Source organism: Thunnus maccoyii, chromosome 6 (genome assembly GCF_910596095.1).
Source record: "Thunnus maccoyii chromosome 6, fThuMac1.1, whole genome shotgun sequence".
Taxonomy (NCBI): Eukaryota; Metazoa; Chordata; class Actinopteri; order Scombriformes; family Scombridae; genus Thunnus; species Thunnus maccoyii.
Genome location: NC_056538.1, coordinates 29404090 through 29429777, shown reverse-complemented (window position 1 = coordinate 29429777; position 25688 = coordinate 29404090). Strand labels below are relative to the sequence as shown.

General features: G+C 41.0%; 1 protein-coding gene across 4 annotated transcripts; it reads right to left on the bottom strand.

Annotated features, from left to right (window-relative positions):
• Positions 1 to 1212: 1212 nt before the first annotated feature.
• prx (periaxin) lies at positions 1213 to 24333 on the bottom strand. 4 transcript variants are annotated; one of them, XM_042415005.1, is made up of 7 exons: positions 24222 to 24333; positions 23132 to 23291; positions 20269 to 20462; positions 19679 to 19911; positions 9791 to 19515; positions 5339 to 9571; positions 1213 to 3541 (listed from the first exon to the last, which is right to left on the bottom strand). In XM_042415005.1, the coding sequence occupies exons 1-7, from the start codon at positions 24249 to 24251 to the stop codon at positions 3261 to 3263; spliced, it is 14856 nt and encodes a 4951-aa protein (XP_042270939.1). In that variant the 5' UTR covers positions 24252 to 24333; the 3' UTR covers positions 1213 to 3260. The 4 variants fall into 4 exon arrangements, with proteins under 4 accessions (XP_042270939.1, XP_042270940.1, XP_042270941.1 ...); XM_042415006.1 differs by having other exon boundaries at positions 5339 to 9583; positions 9803 to 19515; XM_042415007.1 differs by having other exon boundaries at positions 5339 to 8842; positions 9902 to 19515.
• Positions 24334 to 25688: the final 1355 nt, after the last annotated feature.

Genomic DNA, 25688 nt, shown 5'->3' with positions numbered 1-25688 from the left:
GGATACTAAGTTAGAATTTTGAGATAAATTTTGAGATAGTAAGTTAAAATTTAGACTTACTATCATTGGAGTTTCTAAAGTCTGTGTGGGAAGGGGATTTGGGGTTGGCTTTGACAACGGAGCAGTGGAGAAAAGCCTCAATATGTGCCCAGCATGGCCTCATTCAATTCAAGGTGCTGCATCGGCGTCATTACTCTAAAGTCAAACTCCCTAAAATGTTTCGAGACGTAGACTCAACCTGTGACAGATGCAGCACATTCATTCTGACAATCTCAATCTTCAAAACACTGTAAGATATTTTCAAAACGGTGATTCAGCTGGATCCTATGATAACCATTTTTGGCATTGCAGGAGAGAATAATAACAATCTTTCCAGAACTAAACTCAAACTAACAGAATGTGTCACTTTGTTAGCATGGAGATTGATCCCTCTCCACTGGAAGAGTCTTCATCCACCGAGCTGGACTCAGCGGCTGACGGAGGCGATGCAGCAAGCTCAAACTGGAGGAGATTCACAACACATGGCTGCTCCAATACATTTGAGAGAATTTGGAAACCATTTATGGATTACATAAGAGCTAAGCTCTAACTTCCCACCCTCCTGAATGTGACTCCAAATGGAATAAGTCACATTTATTTATCATCTAGTGTCTATTTCTGTCTCTGCAGCCCATCGTAATGACATAAGGCTTTTACTTTGTACATCTGCCTGTTTGTTAGTATGTTTTTCTTTTTCTTCATTGTTTTCTTTTTCTATTGTTGTATGGCTGTTCTGTATGTTATTAAAAAAGCCAATTAAAATATATTAAAAAAATATAAAATTTGGACTTAGTCAAAAGTTTGACTTACTAGGTCAAAATCATGATATATAAGTTAAAATGATGACAGGTAGCCTTAATTAGCCAAAACTATCTTAAAACGCTCACTTACGGAGTCAAAATTTTGAGTTATTACAATATTAAATTGAGGAGTAAAAATTATGAGATAGTAAATCCAAACTTACAAACCATGAGCACATTTATTTTTTATCACTACCTTTTCATCATGTTTTTTTAAGTAAGGAATTTGAATGTCAGTGGGTGTACTTTGCTAAGCAGCAAGTTACTAAAGGCTTCAGCTGCTTGTGGACCTGCAAAAAATAAGACTTGATTTTGAATGGACTTGTGATAGTCAGAAAGAGACACCAGGAAACTTAATTGAAACCGTTTTTGTGTGAATATTATTTTTATTGATGTAACATCTTAACCAACAGTCTCTCCAATGCAGCTTTGACAAATACTTGGCACTGAAACCCTTATAGTCTAAAAGAAACAAAAATCAAAGACTCGATTAAACCAGAAAGGTAAAAATCTCTATACACATAGATACTACTCAGTGCGTGTTACCTTGACATGTCACTACTCTTGTTCCAGCTTTTTGAAAATCTATTTTTCACCTGCAACACAGGCATTAGTGTTAAAAATTGTTAATGAAAAACGTGTGGGAGTGGATATGTTAGGACTTCTTGATTGCATTTCATCACACATTTTCATTCCATCTACCAACCAAGTAAACTAAAGTCAACCAAGTAAAGTAAAAAGTCAGGTGTTCATTCTCAAATGCTTTACATCTACTTGAAAAAACAGTTCGTTATTTAGAAAAATCTGATCTTGTGAAACTGTTATCTTGTAAGTAAATGGCTATAGGTAGTGTATTTTAATTTTATGTCAGTAATATTACAGTAGATGTTTTTCCTCTGAAAAGGCAAGTACTGCATTTGGGAATGAAACCTAAATGTCTGAATGTAGAGACAAAGACAGCACAAGGCTTTTCAAAGCAATTTGGGGGTAAAGGTAAAGGCACTTAAAATGCTTCTGCTAATCTGACATTAATCTTTTTTAATATCCAAAGTTTCTTATAATATCTTAAAAAATATGCATATATTAAACAGAACAATGTCAGATTATCAAAAACAAGGAAAATGTGCCTTGGTCCTCTTGACTTGATCCCCTCTGTACTGTCTTTAGAGGAAATAGTGTGTTACATGATGGCTTTAGTACAACATCAAGGCTTGCCACTCGTTAGCCAGACTGTCATTGTAGCAGCCTTATGGTAAAGTAGTTTATAGAGGGTTAGTTATTGTTACAGGGTCAAGTTAAAAAGGTTCACATTTTTACCTTTAAAACTCCACTCAGTTATTTTGCTATAGCGTCCAACAACACTCCTAAAGCCCCAAATTTCCTCCCAGCTCAACGCCAATGTTTCGAAACTCAACACAGTTCACAGCTGAGTTTCAAAACATTAACGTCAGTCAGGAGGTTGATCTTGAAGCTAAAACCCCAATCATAAAATATACAGTAGTGTAGAGTCTTTTTCTGGCAGTGTACAGGAAAAATAAATTACATTAGCAGCAGGTTGACCTAAATGTTCGAGAGCAACCTGTAACCGGAAGGTCACAGGTTTGATCCCCACAGCAGAAAAAGAGTCCAGAGTGTCCTTAAGCAAGACTCCCTACCTGCTCACTCACTGTGACTAGCTCTGGGTAACAGCACCAGCTAATTGCTTAAAATATAATAAAACTATATGGCAGAAAATGAGAAAAGCCTATAATCTCAAAAAAGCTCACACTTCTTGCTCAAGACAAACATAATAGGTTATCAGGTCCAAAAATATAATTTCTACTCCTGACATTTGGTGAATATGAAAATAATTACATTTTGTACTGAAGGGATACTGCTTCAAAAAAGCAATTATAAGTTGTATTTACATAAATATTTTTCTGGCCTGTACTGTAGTGGTTCAAAATGAACTATTTTGAACTTATTATAAAACCACAATCAATGATGCTGATGATCAATATGAAAATATGATGAGTCACTCCAGCGTATTTTGAACACATGAACAACAATAAATTATGAAGCAATCTGACATGTTTACATTCAGAGTGAAACCTTTAAAACCAAACAAAATCTGATAAATAATTTGGACTAAACTAACAAAACTTGAATAACAGTAACAAAAATAGTCACATTTAAAATGAAAAAATGGAAGTATATATTACTCTGCTGCTGTAATAATGACAATAATGCTGGTTGATGAAATGTCACTGCTTTTCATCACATTCATACCTCACCTATTAAAATATAAAATAAAGACTTTTACTCAATAGAGGTTTGCCATGTTGCAGGCTTAGCTTACAAGAACACTGCAACCTCAGCAAAGAAAAACAAAAAAATTATTAAAAGACATTTAAGATATCGTTACAGCATCCTCAGAAGTTCTCAGAAGTCCGTCACCTGGTGAGTTGTTGTCGTGGTTGACGAAGATTCACTTGTTCGCGTTTCAGTGGTAACCATTTGGTGGGTGACTCTGGAGGTCTTTGTCACCATGGTGACTGTGCCTTCCTCGGTGGAGGAGACTTGGTGCTCTTCGGACATTTCCTGGGTGGTGAAGTCGATTCCTGAGGTGTGGAGACAGAAAGACCCCAAGACGTTGGCCTCGCCTCCAACCTCCCCCTTCCGCTCGGCCTGAGGAGAACCCTCGGGGGTTATCTGGAGGAAGCCTGGGGGAGTAGGTGAAGAGAGGAGACAAGGAGAGGAAATTAGAGGAAAGGAAACAAGGAGAGGAGAGAAGGACAGGTGGAGAAATCAAGAGGACGGAGTGTAAGAACGGAAGAAGGAAAAGACACTCAGTCTTTTGTAGCAGAGACAAAACAGGAAGTGATAAATTAATAATTTATAGAACAAAAACTGACAAAACAAAACACACCAAAATTAAAAGCAAGGACGAATTATGTAAAATGTTTTGTATATTGGAATAAATTCTGTTGTAATAGGTATAAAACATAAAACACACATACAAAAGCGTATACAGCATATACATAATATGAGCATTATTGCTAATTTTGGATGATTTGTGCGTTATTCTCTTTTAAAGGAGTACTCAAGTGGTTTAATATTGCACCTCCATAAAGTTGTGAAGGACTTGTGAAAGAGAGATAAAGTAAAGAATGGTCAAAATCAGTGTAGCAGATATACTGACTTTTAGTTTCCTCAGTGACTAAGAACCTTTTGAAGAACTCAGTTCCTCTACCTGCATTTCCACCGGAGGAACCAGGGTCTAAATTAAGTTCCAGGGAGATTATTTTACTGCCTGAAAAGTCCCTGCTCGGGTGCTAGTACTTTCCAAAAGTACAGGAACTTTAGGGGCAGAGTTTGCAGTATTGCTGATTGGTCAAACACAGACACTGTAGATGCTTCAACTTGTGTATCGCTTCATTCATAAAAAAAGGAAGTACTCTACTGTTAATATTAGGACGAGAGGAGGACAGTTCTCTTTTGTTTGTTAATGTTAAAAGTAAAGTTAGGCTTTGTTGTTGGCTCCCTGACTCGTTTTAAAATATAACGCCAGTGAGCTGAGAGCATCAGTGAGTGAGTAAGAGAGATCGCTGGTGGTCTAGCGAGCTAGAGAGTGAATGAAGAGAGGGAGCGGTGGTAGGGAAAACAAAGCCAGTGAGTGAGAGAAATAAAATGTTATTTTCTGATTGTTTCATGGAGGTTATGTTCTAAAGCACAAATTAATAACCTTCAAACGCTCAACAGATGATTTACTGTGGAGACAGATGTTGTTAGTTTCATTTTCCTCCTCTGTATTTCTCCTTTTCATTCTTTCATTACATCAAACTCATGCAACAGTAAATACAAAAAACAACAGGTCAAATCTGTGTTGTCTTTTCCTTGTGTGAATGTGTGCATTTTTTTAAATTCCTCATGGGTTGCATGATCTACCTGGTTCCTCAGATGTGGAAACACAAACAGTACTGCACAACACTTTGGACTTTTACTTCCAAGTTTAGTTCCTGAGATTAGTTCCTCTGGTTTCAAAGTACCTGGAACTTCTGGTCAAAAAGGGGCTAATATGGGTCCTACACTTCCCATAATGCAACTCGAGAGCAGGGGTTTACCAGGCAGGGAGGGTCCACATCTTTCAAACTGAATTCCCCTAGTTTGTCATGCAGTGGTCCATTGAAAATCTGTATTTTCTGAGCCTAAACAGAGATAACCCTGGTGACATCAATCAAGTTTTTTTTTGGGTATGGACAAAGAACCATCGGAGCAAAAGAAGACAAAACAGGCTCAGTAGTACTAACCATGAATAGCAACCATTGAAATGTAAAGATCCCCCTTTAAATAAAAACTGATGAGGTCATATAAAAATAGATTACTGTATATATCGATTTTGGAAATAATGGGTTCCTCTTTAAGAAAATACAGTAAATAAAACATGTTTGACTTGGATACTATCAGCCTTCTGAGTCTCTGTCAAGTTTTCAAATATCTTGTTATCTCTTTATCCTTACCTGTCGAATGTGGCTTCAGGGTCAACTTAGGGACCTTGAACCAGGGGGAAGACTCTCTCTCTTCAGACTCCCACTCCCTGCTTTTGCTCTCCACCTCGCTCCAAGTCTGAACCTTTGCTGAGCTTAACTCCATGGTAAAACCAGCGGGGGACTCTGAGCTGTCCCTGTCCAGCATATCTGTTCTGGCGTGAGATGACACCACATCCTTTGAGAGCTCCTCATGGAAACCTGCAATCTTGGATGATTTTACTTTAAGTTCTTTAGCTTCTCCCCTCACTTCTGCTGGTGATGAATCTTTTCCCAGTTTTGCACTAATTTCTGTGTGCTCCTCCCCTGCAGTCATCTTGCCATATGGAGAGGTGAACTCCACCTTTGGAAGTTTGATTTTACTACTGAATGTCCCTTTATTGTCCTTGGAGCCCTTGTGAGGACTTGCATCTTTTTCACCGTTGAGACTTGAACTTGAGCCTTCGGCCTTGGCAGTAACATCAAATGACCCTGATTTGCCCGGAGAAAATGACACTTTAGGCATTTTCATCTTCCCTCCCTTTGACTTCTCCTCTCCCTCCCCCTCTCTCTCTGCTGATTTATCTTTGGACTTCTCAAAGCTTGGCTTCATTTGGATTTTGGGCATCTTCACTTTGACGTCCTCTGTTTGAGCGTTAGCTGTTGTCTCCTCTTCTTGGAGGCTTGCACATGCAGCGTGTTCATCTGTCTGAGGAGGATCAACCAGGACAAAAACAGCTTTCTTTACTTTGGGCATTTTAGGGCCCTCATACCGAATTTCTGGCCCATAGATTCTTCCTTCAGGAGAGGAGATGGAGGGTAATGGGACACCAAACTTAGGGATTTTGACTTTCTTGCCCTTTTCTGTTTTGTCCTGATCTTCATCATGTGATGTACCAATATCAAACTCTATGTCTGGAATCCTGGGAACTTTGATTTCTACAGTGGATGATGAGATGCCAGCTTCTCCCCCCGTTCCTAAGGTGGCTGAGTCTTGATTGGTTTTCAGACTAACACTTGGTAAGGAAATCCCTGGCACTGGCACTTTGTCCTCTGTATGTCCGTTGTGGCCTGAGATTGTGTGACCAGAGATTTCTGGTTTGCTAACTTCAGCTTCAAGCTCAAATCTTTCTTTAACTTGACCATTGTCATCGTCACCGTTTTTGCTTGTTTTCACTTCTGCTGTTAAATCTTTGCCAGTTTTCTTTTTTGGCATTCCAATCTTGAATTTTGTACCTTTGACTTTAGGCCCTTTTACTTTTCCCGTTGAGTTGAGATCCAAGTCAGGTAGTTCAACTTTTTTCTTGTCCTTCTTGCCGTCTCCTCTATGAAGTCCTAAATCAAGCTCTAGGTCTCCTTTTGGACCTTTGATATCTATTGTCGGCATCTTGAGTTTCAGACCTTTGTGCTCTCCCTCAACATGCAAATTAGCTTGCCCATGAGCTTCTGTGTCTTGTTTGGGTTTACCAAGTGTCACATCAATGTCCACATCTGGTGATGTGACTTGTGGCGCTTTAATTTTCCCTCCTGTCTCAATGGTTGGTAAATTGATCTCTGCTTCAATATCCATATCCTTACTTTTACCTTTTGGAAGTGAAATATCAACCATTGGCATCTTGATATGTGGCAGCTTTATGGCTCCTCCCTCTGCTTCCACTTTCTGTTCAGGTGTGTCAATATTTATTTTTCCTTTAGGGAGAGATATGTCAACATTAGGCATCTTGAACTTTCCTTCCTCACCCTTAATTTCAACTTCAGGACCTACAGTCTTCCCTTTAGGCAGTGAAATATTTACAGAGGGCATTGTCATGTGAGGCATTTTAAATTTGCCTCCCTCTCCCTCAATCTCCAGCTCCGCCCCCTCAATTGTGCCAGATTTTCCTTTAGGTAGAGAGATGTCAACATGTGGCATTTTCATGTGAGGCATTTTGAACTTTCCTCCTGTACCTCCCTCCATTTCAACTTCTGGACCTTGTACTTTTCCTTTGGGTAGAGTGATACCAACATTTGGCATTTTCACATGAGGCATTTTGAATTTTCCTCCTGCATCTCCCTCAATCTCAACATCTGGACCTTCAACCTTTCCTTTGGGCAGTGAAATATCAACTGAGGGCGTACTGACATGTGGCATCTTGAATTTCCCACCTTCCCCTTTGATCTCCACCTCTGGGCCCTCAATCTTTCCTTTGGGTAGAGAGATGTCAAGATGTGGCATTTTCATGTGAGGCATTTTGAACTTTCCTCCTGTACCTCCCTCTATCTCAACATCTGGACCTTCAACCTTTCCTTTGGGCAGAGAAACATCAATTGAGGGCATGCTGACATGTGGCATCTGGAATTTCCCACCTTCTCCTTTGATCTCCACCTCTGGGCCCTCAACCTTTCCTTTGGGTAGAGAGATGCCAACATGTGGCATTTTCATGTGAGGCATTTTGAACTTTCCTCCTGTACCTCCCTCCATTTCGACTTCTGGACCTTGTACTTTTCCTTTGGGTAGAGTGATACCAACATTTGGCATTTTCACATGAGGCATTCTGAATTTGCCTCCTGCGTCTCCTTCCATCTCAACTTCTGGGCCTTCAATTTTTCCTTTAGGCAGTGAAATATCAACTGAAGGCATACTAATGTGTGGCATTTTAAATTTCCCACCTTCCCCTTTAATCTCCACCTCTGGACCTTCAACCTTTCCTTTAGGCAAAGACATGCCAATATCTGGCATTTTCATATGAGGCATTTTGAATTTTCCCCCTCCATCTCCCTTCATTTCAACATCTGGACCTTCAATTTTTCCTTTGGGCAGGGATATATCAATATCTGGCATTTTCCAATGGGGCATTTTGAACTCTCCTCCTGTACCTCCCTCTATTTCAACTTCTGGACCTTGTACTTTTCCTTTGGGTAGAGAGATGTCAAGATGTGGCATTTTCATGTGAGGCATTTTGAATTTTCCTCCTGTACCTCCCTCTATCTCAACATCTGGACCTTCAACCTTTCCTTTGGGCAGTGAAACGTCAACTGAGGGCATACTGACATGTGGCGTCTTGAATTTCCCACCTTCCCCTTTGATCTCAACCTCTGGGCCCTCAATCTTTCCTTTGGGTAGAGAGATGTCAACATGTGGCATTTTCATGTGAGGCATTTTGAACTTTCCTCCTGTACCTCCCTCCATTTCAACTTCTGGACCTTGTACTTTTCCTTTGGGTAGAGAGATGTCAAGATGTGGCATTTTCATGTGAGGCATTTCGAAATTTCCTCCTGTACCTCCCTCTATCTCAACATCTGGACCTTCAACCTTTCCTTTGGGCAGTGAAACGTCAACTGAGGGCATACTGACATGTGGCGTCTTGAATTTCCCACCTTCCCCTTTGATCTCAACCTCTGGGCCCTCAATCTTTCCTTTGGGTAGAGAGATGTCAACATGTGGCATTTTCATGTGAGGCATTTTGAACTTTCCTCCTGTACCTCCCTCCATTTCAACTTCTGGACCTTGTACTTTTCCTTTGGGTAGAGAGATGTCAAGATGTGGCATTTTCATGTGAGGCATTTTGAATTTTCCTCCTGTACCTCCCTCTATCTCAACATCTGGACCTTCAACCTTTCCTTTGGGCAGTGAAACGTCAACTGAGGGCATACTGACATGTGGCGTCTTGAATTTCCCACCTTCCCCTTTGATCTCAACCTCTGGGCCCTCAATCTTTCCTTTGGGTAGAGAGATGTCAAAATGTGGCATTTTCATGTGAGGCATTTTGAATTTTCCTCCTGTACCTCCCTCTATCTCAACATCTGGACCTTCAACCTTTCCTTTGGGCATTGAAATATCAACTGAGGGCATGCTGACATGTGGCATTTTCATGTGAGGCATTTTGAATTTTCCTTCTCCTTGGCCCTCCATTTCTATTTCAGGTGTCTCTATTTCAGCACCTTCAACTTTTGCTTTAGGAAGAGATAAGTTGATGTTGGGCATTTTCATGTGAGGCATTTTGAACTTCCCTCCTGTACCTCCCTCCATTTCAACTTCTGGACCTTGTATTTTTCCTTTGGGCAGAGAGATACCAAAATCTGGCATTTTCACATGAGGCATTTTGAACTTTCCCCCTGTACCTCCCTCCATCTCAACTTCTGGGCCTTCAATCTTTCCTTTGGGCAGAGATATATCAGCATCTGGCATTTTCCAATGGGGCATTTTGAACTCTCCTCCTGTACCTCCCTCTATCTCAACATCTGGACCTTCAATCTTTCCTTTGGGCAGTGAAATATCAACTGAGGGCATACTGACATGTGGCATTTTCATGTGAGGCATTTTGAACTTTCCTCCTGTACCTCCCTCCATTTCGACTTCTGGACCTTGTACTTTTCCTTTGGGTAGAGAAATGTCAAGATGTGGCATTTTCATATGAGGCATTTTGAATTTTCCTCCTGCATCTCCCTCAATCTCAACATCTGGACCTTCAACCTTTCCTTTGGGCAGTGAAACGTCAACTGAGGGCATACTGACATGTGGCGTCTTGAATTTCCCACCTTCTCCTTTGATCTCCACCTCTGGGCCCTCAATCTTTCCTTTGGGTAGAGAGATGTCAAAATGTGGCATTTTCATGTGAGGCATTTTGAATTTTCCTCCTGCATCTCCCTCAATCTCAACATCTGGACCTTCAACCTTTCCTTTGGGCAGTGAAACGTCAACTGAGGGCATACTGACATGTGGCATCTTGAATTTCCCACCTTCTCCTTTGATCTCCACCTCTGGGCCCTCAACCTTTCCTTTGGGTAGAGAGATGTCAAGATGTGGCATTTTCATGTGAGGCATTTTGAATTTTCCTCCTCCTTGTCCTTCCATTTCTATTTCAGGTGTCTCTATCTCAGCACCTTCGACTTTTGCTTTAGGAAGAGATAGGTTGATGTTGGGCATTTTCATGTGAGGCATTTTGAACTTTCCTCCTGTACCTCCTTCTATTTCAACATCTGGTCCCTCTAATTTACCAGTCTTTCCTTTAGGCAGAGATATGTCAATATTAGGCATTTTGACATGAGGCATCTTAAACTTTCCACCTCCATCACCATGTATTTCAACATCTGGTGTTGCAAGATCTCCAGATTTCCCTTTGGGAAGGGACACATCTATTGATGGCATTGTAATGTGAGGCATTTTGAATTCTCCTTCACCTCCCTTTAGTTCCACTTCTGGTCCTTCAATCTTTGGAAATTTTCCTTTTGGCAGGGATACATCTACATCGGGCATACTGATTTGAGGCATTTTGAACTTCCCTCCTTCAGTGTCAACTTCAATGTGACCTCCTTCAATGTCGCCTGTTTTTCCTTTAGGAAGGGACAAGTCAATATTGGGCATCTTGACATGTGGCATGCTGAATTTGCCTCCTTTCTCAGTCTTTGCATCATGCTTTACTTTAGGCAAGGACACGTCCAGGTCTATTTTAGGGATGGAAACGTCAATTGTTGGCATTTTGGGAATTTTGAGGTTTCCCTCATAACCTCTGAGATCAGCCTCTGAGACATCCACTTCTGCTTTGGGGAGAAGAACTTCAGTTTCTGGTGTTTTAGCTGCTGGTAGAGACAGCTCAACAGAAGGCATCTTGACCTTGGCCTTAGCTTCAAAGTCACCGCTTGGCTTTCCTAAATCTCTTTCTTTAGAGCCAAATCCTGGGATGGAGAACTTGGGGAATTTTAGTTTGTATTTTGATTTATCATCTGGGCCCTCAACATTGATGTCTGGTTTAGGAATGTCAATTTTCCCCTTTTTCATTTTAACATCCACATCAGGAGAAGACACGGACACACCTGCATCCTTTTTGGATAATCCGAATGAGGGCATTTTGATTTTCGATTTTTTCACCTTGACTTTTCCATCCCCATCAAACTCTACTGATGGTGCCCTAATTTCTCCTTCCACATGTGGTGGGCTGAGGGAAATGTCACCCTTGGGGCCTTCTCCTGATAGTGCCAAATCACCGCTCTTAGACTTTCCACCAAACCTGGGAAGAGAGAAACTGGGGACTTTAAGGGAGACATTCGGCAGATCAAAGCTGCCCCCTGAAGAAGGCCTGCCTCCCTCTGCTTTCAGAAGCTCCACTTCAACATCATCACCCTTAGGTTTGGCGCGACCAAAGTCTAGATCCACCTTCGGAGCAGAGATGTCAACTGATGGTAGTTTGACAGTTGGAAGTTTGAGGGATGCACCTGGATCTTCTACACCACCTGTCTCGATATCCACACCCTTAACTTTCAACTTGGCTGGTTTAATGTTTCCTTTGAGACCAGACAACTCCACATCTGTTGATGCATCAGGAACACTGGCGTCCACTTTGAGGCTTTTGTCTTTCACACCAGAGGGGAGGCTGAGGTCAAGATCAAATTTGGGTAAATTTATGTCAATAGTTGGCATGTGGAGCCCACTACCCTTTTTACCAGACAGATCAACTTTTGGCACTTCAACCTTTCCCTTTGCAGATGGTCCTTCAATATCGATATCTCCCTCCACTTTTCCTACTGGAACTGAAATATCAACGGCTGGCATTGCAATCTTTCCTCCCTTCATGTCCGGTCCTTCCACTTTCACATTACCCTCTGGCAGATTTATCTTTGGAAGTGAAACATCGAATTTGGGCATTTTGAATTTGCCTCCTTTCACCTCAGGACCCTCAATATTGAGGTCGGCTTTTGCCTTTCCTTCAGGTAGTGAAATATCAGTACTTGGCAAGTTTATTTTTCCTCCCTTAAGTTCAGGACTGTCTATGTTGACCTCTGGACCTTTCATTTTCATTTTAGGAAGAGAGATATCAAGAGAGGGCATATGGAACTTGCCTCCTTTTCCACCATGCCCTTCAATTTCCCCTCCTACTTTTCCCTTGGGGAGTGAAATATCAATGTCTGGCATCTCAATCTTCCCTCCTTTGATATCTGGTCCTTTTATTTTGACATCACCCTCCGGGAGACTCACTTTTGGTAAAGACACATCAAACTTTGGCATTTTAAACTTACCCCCCTTCACCTCAGGGCCCTCAACATCAAGGCCACCCTCAACTTTTCCTTTGGGGAGTGAAATGTCAGCAGTTGGTAAGTGAACTTTTGGTAATGACATATCACCTTTGACTTCAGGTCCTTCAATATCAACATCAACTCCTTTTGCTTTTATCTTTGGAAGAGAAATATCAACTGAGGGCATGTGAAGCTTGCCTCCCTCACCACCGTGCCCATCAATGTCAACATCTACCTCTGCCTTTCCTTTTGGAAGTGAAATATCAACAGTGGGCATTTGAATTTTGCCTTTCATATCTGGTGCTTCCACGTTGGCATCAATCTTTGGGAGACTCACTTTTGGTAAAGAAACATTAAATTTGGGCATTTTGAATTTCCCCCCTTTCATCTCAGGTCCTTCAACATTGAAGTCCCCCTCAACGCTTCCTTTGGGAAGTGAAATGTCAACAGTTGGGATGTCGATCTTTCCACCTTTTACATCAGGACCCTCAAGGCTGACATCTACCTCTGGAGATTTGATTTTTGGAAGAGAAACATCAAGTGATGGCATGTTAAGCTTTCCACCTTTAACTTCAGGACCTTCAATATTTATCTCTGGTCCCTTAGCTTTCATTTTAGGAAGAGAGATATCAAAAGAGGGCATATGGAACTTGCCTCCTTTGCCAGCATGTCCTTCAATTTCAATTTCTCCCTCTGCTTTTCCTTTGGGTAATGAAATATCCACATCTGGCATGTCAGTCTTCCCTCCTTTGATGTCTGGTCCTTTTATTTTGACACCCCCCTCTGGGAGATGCACCTTTGGCAATGAAACATCAAATTTTGGCATTTTGAATTTCCCTCCTTTACCCTCAGGAACTTGGACATTTAAGTCACCCTCAACTTTTCCCTCTGGAAGTGAAATGCCACCTTTCAGTTCAGGTCCTTCAATATCAACATCAGCCCCCTTTGCTTTCATTTTAGGAAGAGATATATCAAAAGAGGGCATATGGAACTTGCCTCCTTTGCCAGCATGTCCTTCAATTTCAATTTCTCCCTCTGCTTTTCCTTTGGGTAGTGAAATATCTATATCTGGCATTTCAATCTTCCCTCCTTTGATATCTGGGCCTTTTATTTTGACATCCCCCTCTGGGAGATGCACCTTCGGCAATGAAACATCAAATTTTGGCATTTTGAATTTCCCTCCTTTACCCTCAGGAACTTGGACATTGAAGTCACCCTCAACTTTTCCCTCTGGAAGTGAAATGCCACCTTTAAGTTCAGGTCCTTCAATATCAACATCAGCCCCCTTTGCTTTTATTTTAGGAAGAGAGATATCAAAAGAGGGCATATGGAACTTGCCTCCTTTGCCAGCATGTCCTTCAATTTCAATGTCTCCCTCTGCTTTTCCTTTGGGTAGTGAAATATCTATATCTGGCATTTCAATCTTCCCTCCTTTGATGTCTGGGCCTTTTATTTTGACATCACCCTCTGGGAGACTCACTTTTGGCAATGAAACATCAAATGTTGGCATTTTGAATTTCCCTCCTTTACCCTCAGGAACTTGGACATTTAAGTCACCCTCAACTTTTCCCTCTGGAAGTGAAATGCCACCTTTAAGTTCAGGTCCTTCAATATCAATATCAGCCCCCTTTGCTTTTATTTTAGGAAGAGAAATATCAACTGAGGGCAAGTGAAACTTGCCTCCTTTAGCCACATGTCCCTCAATGTCAACATCTCCCTTTACTTTTCCTTTTGGGAGTGAAATATCAATAGCTGGCTTGTCAATTTTTCCTTCAATCTCTGGTCCTTCCACTTTGACATTACCCTCTGGCAGGTGTATCTTTGGAAGTGAAACATCAAATTTCGGCATTTTGAATTTGCCTCCTTTTACCTCAGGACCCTCAATATTGATGTCAGCTTCAGCCTTTCCTTTGGGGAGTGAAATGTCAGTGTCTGGCACATTGATTTTTCCTCCCTTAAGTTCAGGACCTTCTATGTTGACCTCTGGTCCTTTAGCTTTCATTTTAGGAAGACGAAAATTAACAGAAGGCATATGGAACTTGCTCCCTTTTCCACCATGCCCTTCAACTTCAATATCCCCTCCTGCCTTTCCTTTGGGGAGTGAAATATCAATGTCTGGCATCTCAATCTTCTTGCCCTTGAACTCTGGTCCTTTTATTTTGACATCACCCTCTGGGAGACTCACTTTTGGTAAGGACACATCAAATTTTGGCATTTTAAAATGACCCCCCTTCACCTCAGGGCCCTCAACATCAAGGTCACCCTCAACTTTTCCTTTGGGGAGTGAAATGTCAACAGTTGGTAAGTTAAACTTTCCTCCTTTAACATCAGGACCCTTGATGCTAACATCTACCTCTGGAGACTTAATCTTAGGGAGTGACATATCACCTTTGACTTCAGGTCCTTCAATATCAACATCAACTCCTTTTGCTTTTATCTTTGGAAGAGAAATATCAACTGAGGGCATGTGAAGCTTGCCTCCCTCACCACCGTGCCCATCAATGTCAACATCTACCTCTGCCTTTCCTTTTGGAAGTGAAATATCAACAGTGGGCATTTGAATTTTGCCTTTCATATCTGGTGCTTCCACGTTGGCATCAATCTTTGGGAGACTCACTTTTGGTAAAGAAACATTAAATTTGGGCATTTTGAATTTCCCCCCTTTCATCTCAGGTCCTTCAACATTGAAGTCCCCCTCAACGCTTCCTTTGGGAAGTGAAATGTCAACAGTTGGGATGTCGATCTTTCCACCTTTTACATCAGGACCCTCAAGGCTGACATCTACCTCTGGAGATTTGACTTTTGGAAGAGAAACATCAAGTGATGGCATGTTAAGCTTTCCACCTTTAACTTCAGGACCTTCAATATTTATCTCTGGTCCCTTAGCTTTCATTTTAGGAAGAGAAATATCAAAAGAGGGCATATGGAACTTGCCTCCTTTGCCAGCATGTCCTTCAATTTCAATTTCTCCCTCTGCTTTTCCTTTGGGTAATGAAATATCCACATCTGGCATGTCAATCTTCCCTCCTTTGATATCTGGGCCTTTTATTTTGACATCTCCCTCTGGGAGATGCACCTTTGGCAATGAAACATCAAATTTTGGCATTTTGAATTTCCCTCCTTTACCCTCAGGAACTTGGACATTTAAGTCACCCTCAACTTTTCCCTCTGGAAGTGAAATGCCACCTTTCAGTTCAGGTCCTTCAATATCAACATCAGCCCCCTTTGCTTTCATTTTAGGAAGAGAGATATCAAAAGAGGGCATATGGAACTTGCCTCCTTTGCCAGCATGTCCTTCAATTTCAATGTCTCCCTCTGCTTTTCCTTTGGGTAGTGAAATATCCATATCTGGCTTTTCAATCTTCCCTCCTTTGATATCTGGGCCTTTTATTTTGACACCCCCCTCTGGGAGATTCACTTTTGGCAATGAAACATCAAATTTTGGCATTTTGAATTTCCCTCCTTTACCTCCATGACCCTTGACATTTAAGTCACCCTCAACTTTTCCCTCTGGAAGTGAAATGACACCTTTAAGTTCAGGTCCTTCAATATCAACATCAGCCCCCTTTGCTTTTATTTTAGGAAGAGATATATCAACTGAGGGCAAGTGAAACTTGCCTCCTTTAGCCACATGTCCCTCAATGTCAACATCTCCCTTTACTTTTCCTTCTGGGAGTGAAACATCAATAGTTGGCTTGTCCATTTTTCCTTCAATCTCTGGTCCTTCCACTTTGACATTACCCTCCGGCAGGTGTATCTTTGGAAGTGAAACATCAAATTTTGGCATTTTGAATTTACCTCCCTTTACCTCAGGACCCTCAATATTGAGGTCAGCCTCAGCCTTTCCTTTGGGGAGGGAAACGTCAATGTCTGGCATGTCGATTTTTCCTCCCTTAAGTTCAGGACCTTCAATATTGACATCAGCTCCCTTAGCTTTCATTTTAGGAAGCGAGATATCAAATGAGGGCATATGGAACTTGCCTCCTTTTGCACCATGCCCTTCAACTTCAATTTTCCCTCCTGCCTTTCCTTTAGGCAGTGAAATATCAATGTCTGGCATCTCAATCTTCCTGCTCTTTATCTCAGGCCCTTTTACTTTGACATCGCCCTCTGGAAAATTTACCTTTGGTAACGAAAGGTCAAATTTTGGCATTTTTATCTTTCCCTCTTTCCCCTCAGGACCTTCAACATTTATTCCAACCTCACCTTTTGCTTTTGGGAGTGAAATGTCAACAGTTGGCATGTGTAAATGTCCACCTTTAACATCAGGACCCTCAAGGCTGACATCTACTTCAGGAGATTTGATTTTAGGCACAGAAACATCAAGTGACGGCATACTGAATCCTCCTCCTTGAACTTCAGGTCCCTCAATGTCAACATCAACTTCCTTAGCTTTTATTTTAGGGAGAGTTATATCAAGTGAAGGCATTGGAAACTTGCCTCCTTTGCCCCCAACTTCTCCCTCTATTTTTCCTTTTGGAAGTGAAATATCAACAGTTGGCATTTCCATTTTTCCTTTCATCTCTGGTCCTTCCACTTTGACATCACCCTCTGGCAGGTTCATCTTTGGAAGTGAAATATCAAATTTTGGCATTTTGAATTTACCTATTTCCCCTTCAGCACCTTCAATATTAATGTCACCTTTGAATTTTCCATCTTTTCCAGAGTGGATGTCAATATCAATATCTCCCTGTGCTTTTCCACCTTTGATTTCTGGTCCCTCAATGTTCATGTCACCTCGCTTTGATTTTATTTTGGGGAGGGAAACATTAATTGAGGGCATATGAAAATGTCCTCCTTTACTTTTACCCTCTATGCCACCCTCTATTTTCCCCTTTGGAGGAGAGATATCAACTGAGGGTCCCTCAAGGCCAATATTTCCCTCAGGCATCTTCATCTTTGGTAGGGATACATCAAATGTAGGCATCTTAAACTTGCCTCCTTTTGCTGAGGGTCCTTCAATATCTATCTTACCCTCAGCTTTTCCTTTTGGAAGAGAGATATCAACTGTAGGTGTGTCAATTGCCCCTTTAACTTCAGGTCCTTCAATATCAACCCCTCCCTCTTTGGATTTCATCTTTGGGAGTGAGATGTCAAACGTGGGCATCTTGAACTTGGCTCCGCTACCACCACTGCCCTTGAGCTCCATGTCGCCCTCCACGTTTGCCTTGGGAAGTGAAATGTCAACATTTGGGAGTTCAGGGCATTCTAGCTTCACCTCTCCCTCAGGCAGCTTCATTTTTGGGAGAGACACGTCTACAGAAGGCACGTTGAATTTGCCTCCTTTTCCATCACTGCCATTGATGTTCAAATCTCCCTTTATTTTTCCTTGGGGAACAGAGAGATCGACAGAAGGCATTTTGATCTCTCCACCTTTGATTTCAGGTCCCTCCAGAACAACACCTCCCTCAGGTGATTTCATTTTTGGAAGAGATATACTATATGAAGGCATTTTAAACTTGCCTCCTTTTCCCTTGATGTCAACCTCACCCTTGGATTTACCTTTTGGTAGAGAAATGTCTACTGATGGCACCTCAACTTTCCCTCCCTTAATCTCTGGACCTTGTAAGTCCACCTCAGTCCCAGATGTCCCTATCTTAGGGAGTCTGACATCAAATGAGGGCATTTTGAACTTCTGTCCTTTTAAAGATGGACCCTCTATTTCAATGTCTCCCTCTATCTTTCCTTTTGACAAAGATATATCAGCAGAGGGCATCTGCATCTCACCTCCACCCTCAAATTCTGGACCTTCTATGTTCGCGTGAGCCCCTGGTTGTTTCAGCTTTGGTAAAGAAACATCAAAGGTAGGCATTTTGAATTTTCCTCCCTTCACAGCATGCCCTTCTACTTCAATGTCTCCTTCCATTTTACCTTTGGGCAGAGAAATGTCAAGTGTGGGCATTTCAAATTTACCACCTTTCACTCCAGGGCCTTCAATGTCGACGTCCATCTCAGTTGTTGCTGCTTTGCCTTTGGGAAGGGTCAGGTCTACTTTGGGAAGCTTGAAACCCCCTTCAACCTCTTGTCCTTTAATATGTACTTCTCCCTCTGGTGACTTAATTTTTGGGAGAGATATGTCAAAATCAGGCATCTTGAACTTCCCATCTCCGCCAACGTAATAGTCCATATCCACATCAACGTCCCCAGTTTCCACCTTCGGAAGAGAGATGTCAACAGACGGTAGACTGAATTTCCCTCCACCCTCTGGATCTTCAATATTCACATCTGGTGATCCCATCTTTGGTAACGTGATATCAACTTTTGGCATAGAGATTTTGGGCCCTTTAAAAGTGCCTTCCACCTCATCAGGGATTCTCCGTCCAGTGTCCAGCTCTAAATCAACGCCAGGCACAGAGAGGTCAACGCCAGGCATTTTAATTGCTGTCTTCCCAGCTGCTTCATACTCTGGGAGTGAGACGTCTATGTCAGACTTTCCCTTCATGTTTGGTAAAGAAATGTCAACAGAAGGCATTTTAATAGATGCAACATTTCCTGAGAGATCTCCTTCCATCTTTGGTTTGGTAAAATGTGCTTCAGGGACACCAATATCACCACCTCCTTTGATTTCTACTTTTGGAGGTGTTATGTCACTGTCAGGCATTGTTATCCCTTCTGTTTTTACCTTGATGCCACCATCTATCTCATCTGAATGACACGAGAGTCTAACTTTGGGTAGTTTCAACTTTGGCATTCTGAGCTTTGCATCTCCTTTGCCTACATCTACATCAACTTTTCCCCCAGCTGCCTCTGCATCAACCCCTCCTTTGACTTCAATTTTAGGAGCTTTGATTTCTGCCTTTCCCTTCACAGCTGGCAAAGATGCCTCACCTTTTCCAGAAGGGATTGAAAACTCCACATCAGGTGCATTAAACTTAGCTCCTCCCTTCTCCACATCCATATTGCTGCTTTTATCACCAGACAAACTGAACTCCACTGATGGTGGCTGGATGTGCACATCTGGCGGCTTCAGCTCCAAAGATCCAGTTTCCAAACCCGAGCCGGACTTTGTGTGTTTGGTCTTAGGAAAGTTGAGTCCAAACTTGTGTCCTTTTCCTTTGGTTTTCACTTTAGCTCCAGGTATCTCAGATGGAGAGATATTCACCTGTCCCTCGAGTTGTCCAGTTTCCACTTTTCCTCCTGTCTCTGCTCCAGTGTAACTCTTTGCTTTCATGTGGGGAAACCTGGTAAAACATTGTAAAGAAGGGAAAGAGAGAAAAAGAAAGACATTGTAATATTGCCAAAAAAGATACAAATATTCCTAAATGCTCTGTAAAAAATAACCATTGTGCATGTAGCCATTTCAACAAGAAAAGCAAACACAGAAAAAACAAAAACAAGACCAACCTGATCCTCCTCTTTGCTTTCACTGCTGCTCCGGCTCCTTCTGCTTCGACTTTTGCGCTCCTCCTCTGTTTGAATTTGGGAAGAGAAAACTCCACATCCACGTCACTCATCTCCAGCCTCGGGGGTGTTCCCTCTATCACAAGCTCCTCTCTGCGCTTCTCTTTCAGCCTCTTCAGTCCAAAGCGGCCGCCTCTCTTCTTCTTGGCCTTGAATGGCTTGGTGCCTTTCACACTCTGAAACGTACACAAACACACATGACAAGAGGATCAGTCACTAACATCTGAAGGCCTGCAAACTGAGTATGACAATGCTGTTCAGATGCTGGCTTTGTGTACAGTAGCTAAAAGTATTTAACAATGGACTGTGTGTGGGAACTATGGTTTAAAAACTATGGTTTAAATTTACTATGAATCTCTGATAGATTGTACTAAATGTTTATATTAATTGGGCCACATTTTAAGTTACAATTGGATCTGAAAGTTAAAACAAAACCCTTTAAAAACATTGGGCTTCAATGAGGCATAACACACTGACATTGCTACTTTATTTAAACTACATACCACTCATAAATAAAGAATATAAATGATCACCATTTTGGCCATCTTGGCTTTGGGTCCTTTGACCTCCAAACTGGGAACTCGAGGCCTCACGCTGACCTCAGCTCCAGGGATGGTCCTCTTCAGCTGGAAGCTGACTTTATATGGCTCCGCACACTGAAGGATTTTCAGAGCGTCTTCATATTTCACGTTGTCGAAGTAGACCTTGGCACTTAGCAGCTGGTCACCTACAAGGAACAGTATGAATTGTGTCCGGTGTTGAAACTGTCAGAGTCATATGTTAAACTTCCCCACCAGTCCATCTCAGTTTGTACTTTTATTGAGTTGAAGTCAAAACATTGAAAAAAAGATGTCTGCACACCTGAATATGTGACAGGTGCATTGGAGGAAAACTCTTAACTTTGGATAGTTAGGTGTTATATAGATGTTGTGATGATAAAATTGTATGATTGATGATGAAAAGTAGAACTTATTTGCCTTTGTCATTTTCTAATCCTTTCATAGTATGCTTTAAAGAAGAAAAAACACGTCTTCTTTACCTAATTACCTGGATGGCAGTATGTGTGTTTCCTCAAGGGGAATCATCAACAAATTGAACAAATTTCTGTGGTCTTCTGATTGGGTGATTTAGCGAGCATCTATGTATTCATATGGAACTGTTGGGATATTTGCCCATATACCTGATGAGGGTCGAGTAGATGGAAATGTCATAAGTCAATAATTTTTTTCCTTTTAATTCAAATTGGGTTGGGGTTAAAAACCAAAATTCTAAAATCGATAATGTATATTTTGTTGTGTCCTCTACTTTTCCAGGGAGAAATGTAGTGCAGTACTAGGACTATTAGGATTATTAGAAAACAATTCAAGGACAAGTAATAAAAGTAAAAGTAGTCCTTAAAATCAATATAACACAAGACTGTTGTTTTACATTTTTATGCAAGTAAATTAGCTAATCAAATATGCATGGACCAATAAAAAGTGAACATGCAACAACCACAGAGACAAAATCAGGCTAATCAGGTTAATTAGGAGGTAATGGTGTGAAATTTGTGCTCACATTAAATATAACCAGCCTAACTTTTTAAGCATCTTTTGTGTAGTTTGTCAATTTCTCTCCTCATTAGCTTATATTCTGCTTAATACTGTTGCACAGATGCACCATTAGCTGTGGCCTCTATTTACATTAAAACAATAGAAGTGCAAATCTTTGATACATACAATGTATGTATATATGTTATCTATTCTAGGCCATGGTTTGTTACCATGAGATACTAAAGATATTGTACAAGTGAAACTATGACAAAGGAAACAAAAAAAACAAGTGAAGCTAAGGAGCTTTTCTCTCATCTAAAGTGTTCACTGCCCTCCGGTGGTCACAGTGAGGAACTGCAAACACTACATAATTACGCTCTTCACTCGCAGAGTATCCTTTTGTTGACTGTACCTAAGGTTCGAACAGAGATTGGTAAAAGAGCTTTCGTGTATGCTGCTCCTTATACTTGGGATCTTCTACAAAATGAAAATAAGAATTGTTGTGTTTTTGTTAGCTTAGAATGAGCCCTTTATATCTACAGAGGGAGCGGGTCCTCTTCCACGGAGCCCGCCATGTTTCTACAGTAGCCCAGAATGGATAAACCAAACACTGGCTCTAGAGAGGGCCTTTTATGTTTTTTGCAAGTTTTGCGGCCACCATAGGTTCTCCTACACACTTGGAAGGGGAGGGTGAGCGGAGGAGTATTCAGTTGGTTGCAATCTGCAACTTCACAGCTAAATAACACTAAATCGTACACACTGGTCCTTTAAAATCACCGTCACTGGTTTCTCATGGCAGGTTTAAAGCTTTGCTGCAGGAACTCATCATCTATCTGCCAACATCAATGGGATTGCTAGGAGGTTTGTAATGCTTCAAATTACTGTTGTTTCTCAATTCAATTCTAGCATTACGGTTGTATTTTTATTTTTCTATTTTATTGTAATATTTATTCATGATTTTATTATCTTATATTGACTAATGAGAGGTCTATCTGTATTACTGGTTTTTATGTTGTTTGTCTAAAACTTTATGTTGCTGCCTTTCTTAACCAGGACACTCTTGCAAAAGCGATTTTAATCTCAATGAGGTTTTCCTGGTAAACTAAAGGTAAAATAAGATTTGTGGCAAGTCACTTTTGACACAATTATTACAATGACAACAGCAATATTAATACTGGTAAAAAACAAAAACAAAAACAATTTTCTGGTCTGGTGATCATGCTATAATGTAGAATCATGGGTGATTTACTGCCCTCCTGTGGTCACAATGAGGAACTGCAACACTACAATAAATGCATGGCTAACACTGTTCATCAGTGTAATTGTTATAAGTATGAAAATGAAATAGTTATTATTACAAATAACAACAGCAACACCGGTATTGGTATAAACAAAAACTCTTTAAAAAAGTTGTTTCAGTAACAGGTTTCTGCTCTGGAGATCATGCGCTCATGTCTGCCCTCTAGTGGCTACAGCAAAGAACTACACCAAGGCCAGAATGTCAAGTCAGACACACCATTTCAATTCCAGTATTACATTCAAAATAAAAAGTGACCAAACTGCAGTAATCTGAGAAGAAAGTCACTTTTGGGGTATTTAAATAGACTTACATTCATTTCCTGGAGACTTACCCTAACCCAAACCATAACCACTGACCCAAAGATCAGTTTTTGCACAAGCTGTCCCCAATCAACTGGTTAACTGGTTGATTTCCCCGCCCCCCAACACACAGTGTAGCTTAGAGCTTGCAGTGTATATGTTTTCACCTTATTTCCTGTTTGGATTGTGTTTATTTTAAAGCACTTTGTGAGGAGCGTGTTTGCTAAAAGTGCTCCCTAAAAGGATAAGATGTGACCGCAGATACCTTGCTGTAGACTGAGATGTTTAGCAGCTGGAGAGTCTTTGAGGACATCCTTGACAAAGATCCCTCGCTCTCCTCCACCAGTCACACTGTAGCCGCTGGCCCCAGCCTCCGCCTCTGTTTCCACCACGATTTCCACTGGGATAGAGGCTTCCTCCCCACTCTGACACACAGACATCACAAACACATTCATGTAAATAACTTTTAAATATCTCCTGGAGTCCACAGGAACAAAATTTAGTCCAAGATAAACATTTTATCTCTGCATTATTTTGGTCTTTCTTCATTTGTCGTGGTTAGATCTCAGGCTCTTAGTTGTATGTCAGATTTAAACTTGAAGGTGAAACCCCCCATTTTCCACGTTGTAGCAGAGCGGCATCTCATTGGCTGACCAGGGTAACTCAAACACAACTTATTATGAACTTCATTTATTGTTGTGGTTGCAGTGTGACCAGACAACTCAGCATTTCTCAGTGGCAGAACATGTCTAATGTTTTACATGAGTTAAGCTTTAAAGGCAGGATCTTTCATGTATAAATTCACTGGTCTTATCACTCTGCATCACATAGCTCCATAAAACCAACCCGAACACAACAGGAACATTTGAACAGTTTCTATTGATACTATCTGGGGGCACCAGTGTGCAAAGTTGCATCATGCCGCTTTCAGGAAAAAGTCATGCACAACATGAAAAACAGAATATATTTCTGTCTTTTTTCTTTGCTCGGTAGATTAAAATTGTTCTCAGTGCATGTGGGCTTTACCACTGTTTTATATCTTGTTTCACTTGCTTCAGTGAGTGCAAAATTTACTGTACTGTAATTGTCACTTCACACTTTGCTATTGAATCCATTTCATCCATTAAGCTGTCATGGAGAAAAGGTCCTTCCATACACTTTTCCAGTGACTGACCAATTGAAATACAGTAAGTCTCCACTCAAAGGAAAACGTGAATCATGTACTTTATCTTCATTCAGAAAATACATTAATTTATGCATTTTTTTCTTGTAAGAGCTGACCTTCGGACCAGTTATAGAGTCAAACTTTTCATAATAAGGATTTCAGTGACTGAGTTTATGAGACTCCTGCTTACTGTCTGCTCGTCTGTGGCCTCTGAGTCCATCTCTGGTTGGGCCAGTTGGCAGGTCGACTCTCTCAGATGACTTCTCTTCTGGCTCAGCACCTGTTTCAGCTCTGCATGGAGCTTCTCCTTCTGCTCCTGCAGCCAACACAGGAGAAACAGGGTGAGATTTTCCACAAAGCAGGTAGATCTCATGATGCCAAAAGAACAGACATCAATCAAATGGCATAATCAATAATTATTAATTTGGGAATATTACTTTTTTCTGAAATATGTTATTATACTCCACTGCCATTTCTTGACTTTATACTCTACTAGTCAGTCTTAGCGAATTACAATTATAAATTACAATTACTGTTGTTACATAGTGTGTGTATGTGCCTATATATACATGTATAACTGTTTATGATTTTACTTCCCTGTTACTATTTAAATCATCTTTGCTTTCCTTTTTGTAGAGTCAATTTGTGTTTATTATTATTATCCTTTAAAGGTGCAACTGGTATCATTACGACTATTAAATTAATGAAATGTGATTCTCCATCAGTTACACATTAATGTAATAGAGTTTTTCATTTTCAGTGTGTAAAATTCATTAACTAAACACATTTTCCACAGTTATGAAAGCTTTCTATATTTAATTTATAACTTGTTTCCTGTTAATTTGATAATTATACACTACAGAGACTCCTGAAATCTGATCATCTAACTTACATGGTGCTACATTTGAAAGTCCAGTGACACAAACAAGGTGTATATGTGAAATGTATATATTTATAGCTGTAAAAAAATATGTTTCATCGTAGTGTTTTGTGTAACTTTGGTCTTGTTCCTGTTCTTTGAGCTTGATCAGCCTGTTAGCTACACTGACACTCATGTTTGAAACCAGCAGGTGTCACCAGCAGCGCCGCATGGTTTCACAAAAACTCTTGAAGCGCCAACGTGCAACTTTTTGGTTCATGAATGTGGGTCAGAGTGTTTACAGCTGCCCTGAGTGCCTGACACCTGCGGATGGTTTCAGATCTGCCACATTCAGATGTTTTGTGTTGTCAAACTTGCAGCCAGCGACCACCTGCTGCGGCGTGAAAAGGCCACGACTGGCATCTTTGCTGAGCTGGGAGAAATGAAAGGTTGTTTATGTGGTGGACAATGACCTCAGCAGATTGGGCCTGGACTATTGTAATCCAGTTTGTATGGGTCTGTTGGCTGCTGGGGTCAGGAGGTCAATCACAATGCTGAGTCCTCCTCTCCAAATATATGTGAATAACAGTGTAGCTCATAAAAATGTCAACTTTATGTCAATAGCACTCTCCTCGGTACAAATACTGTACATTAAATCACAGTATGTACATAAGCATCATCAACACTCTTTGTTTCTCAATCAAGTTGTTCATTTCTACTATTTCACATTGTTCACAGCAGGAAAACTCATTGCTCTTGTATGCTTGTCAGCTTTTTCAATGGAGAACAGTTGTTTAC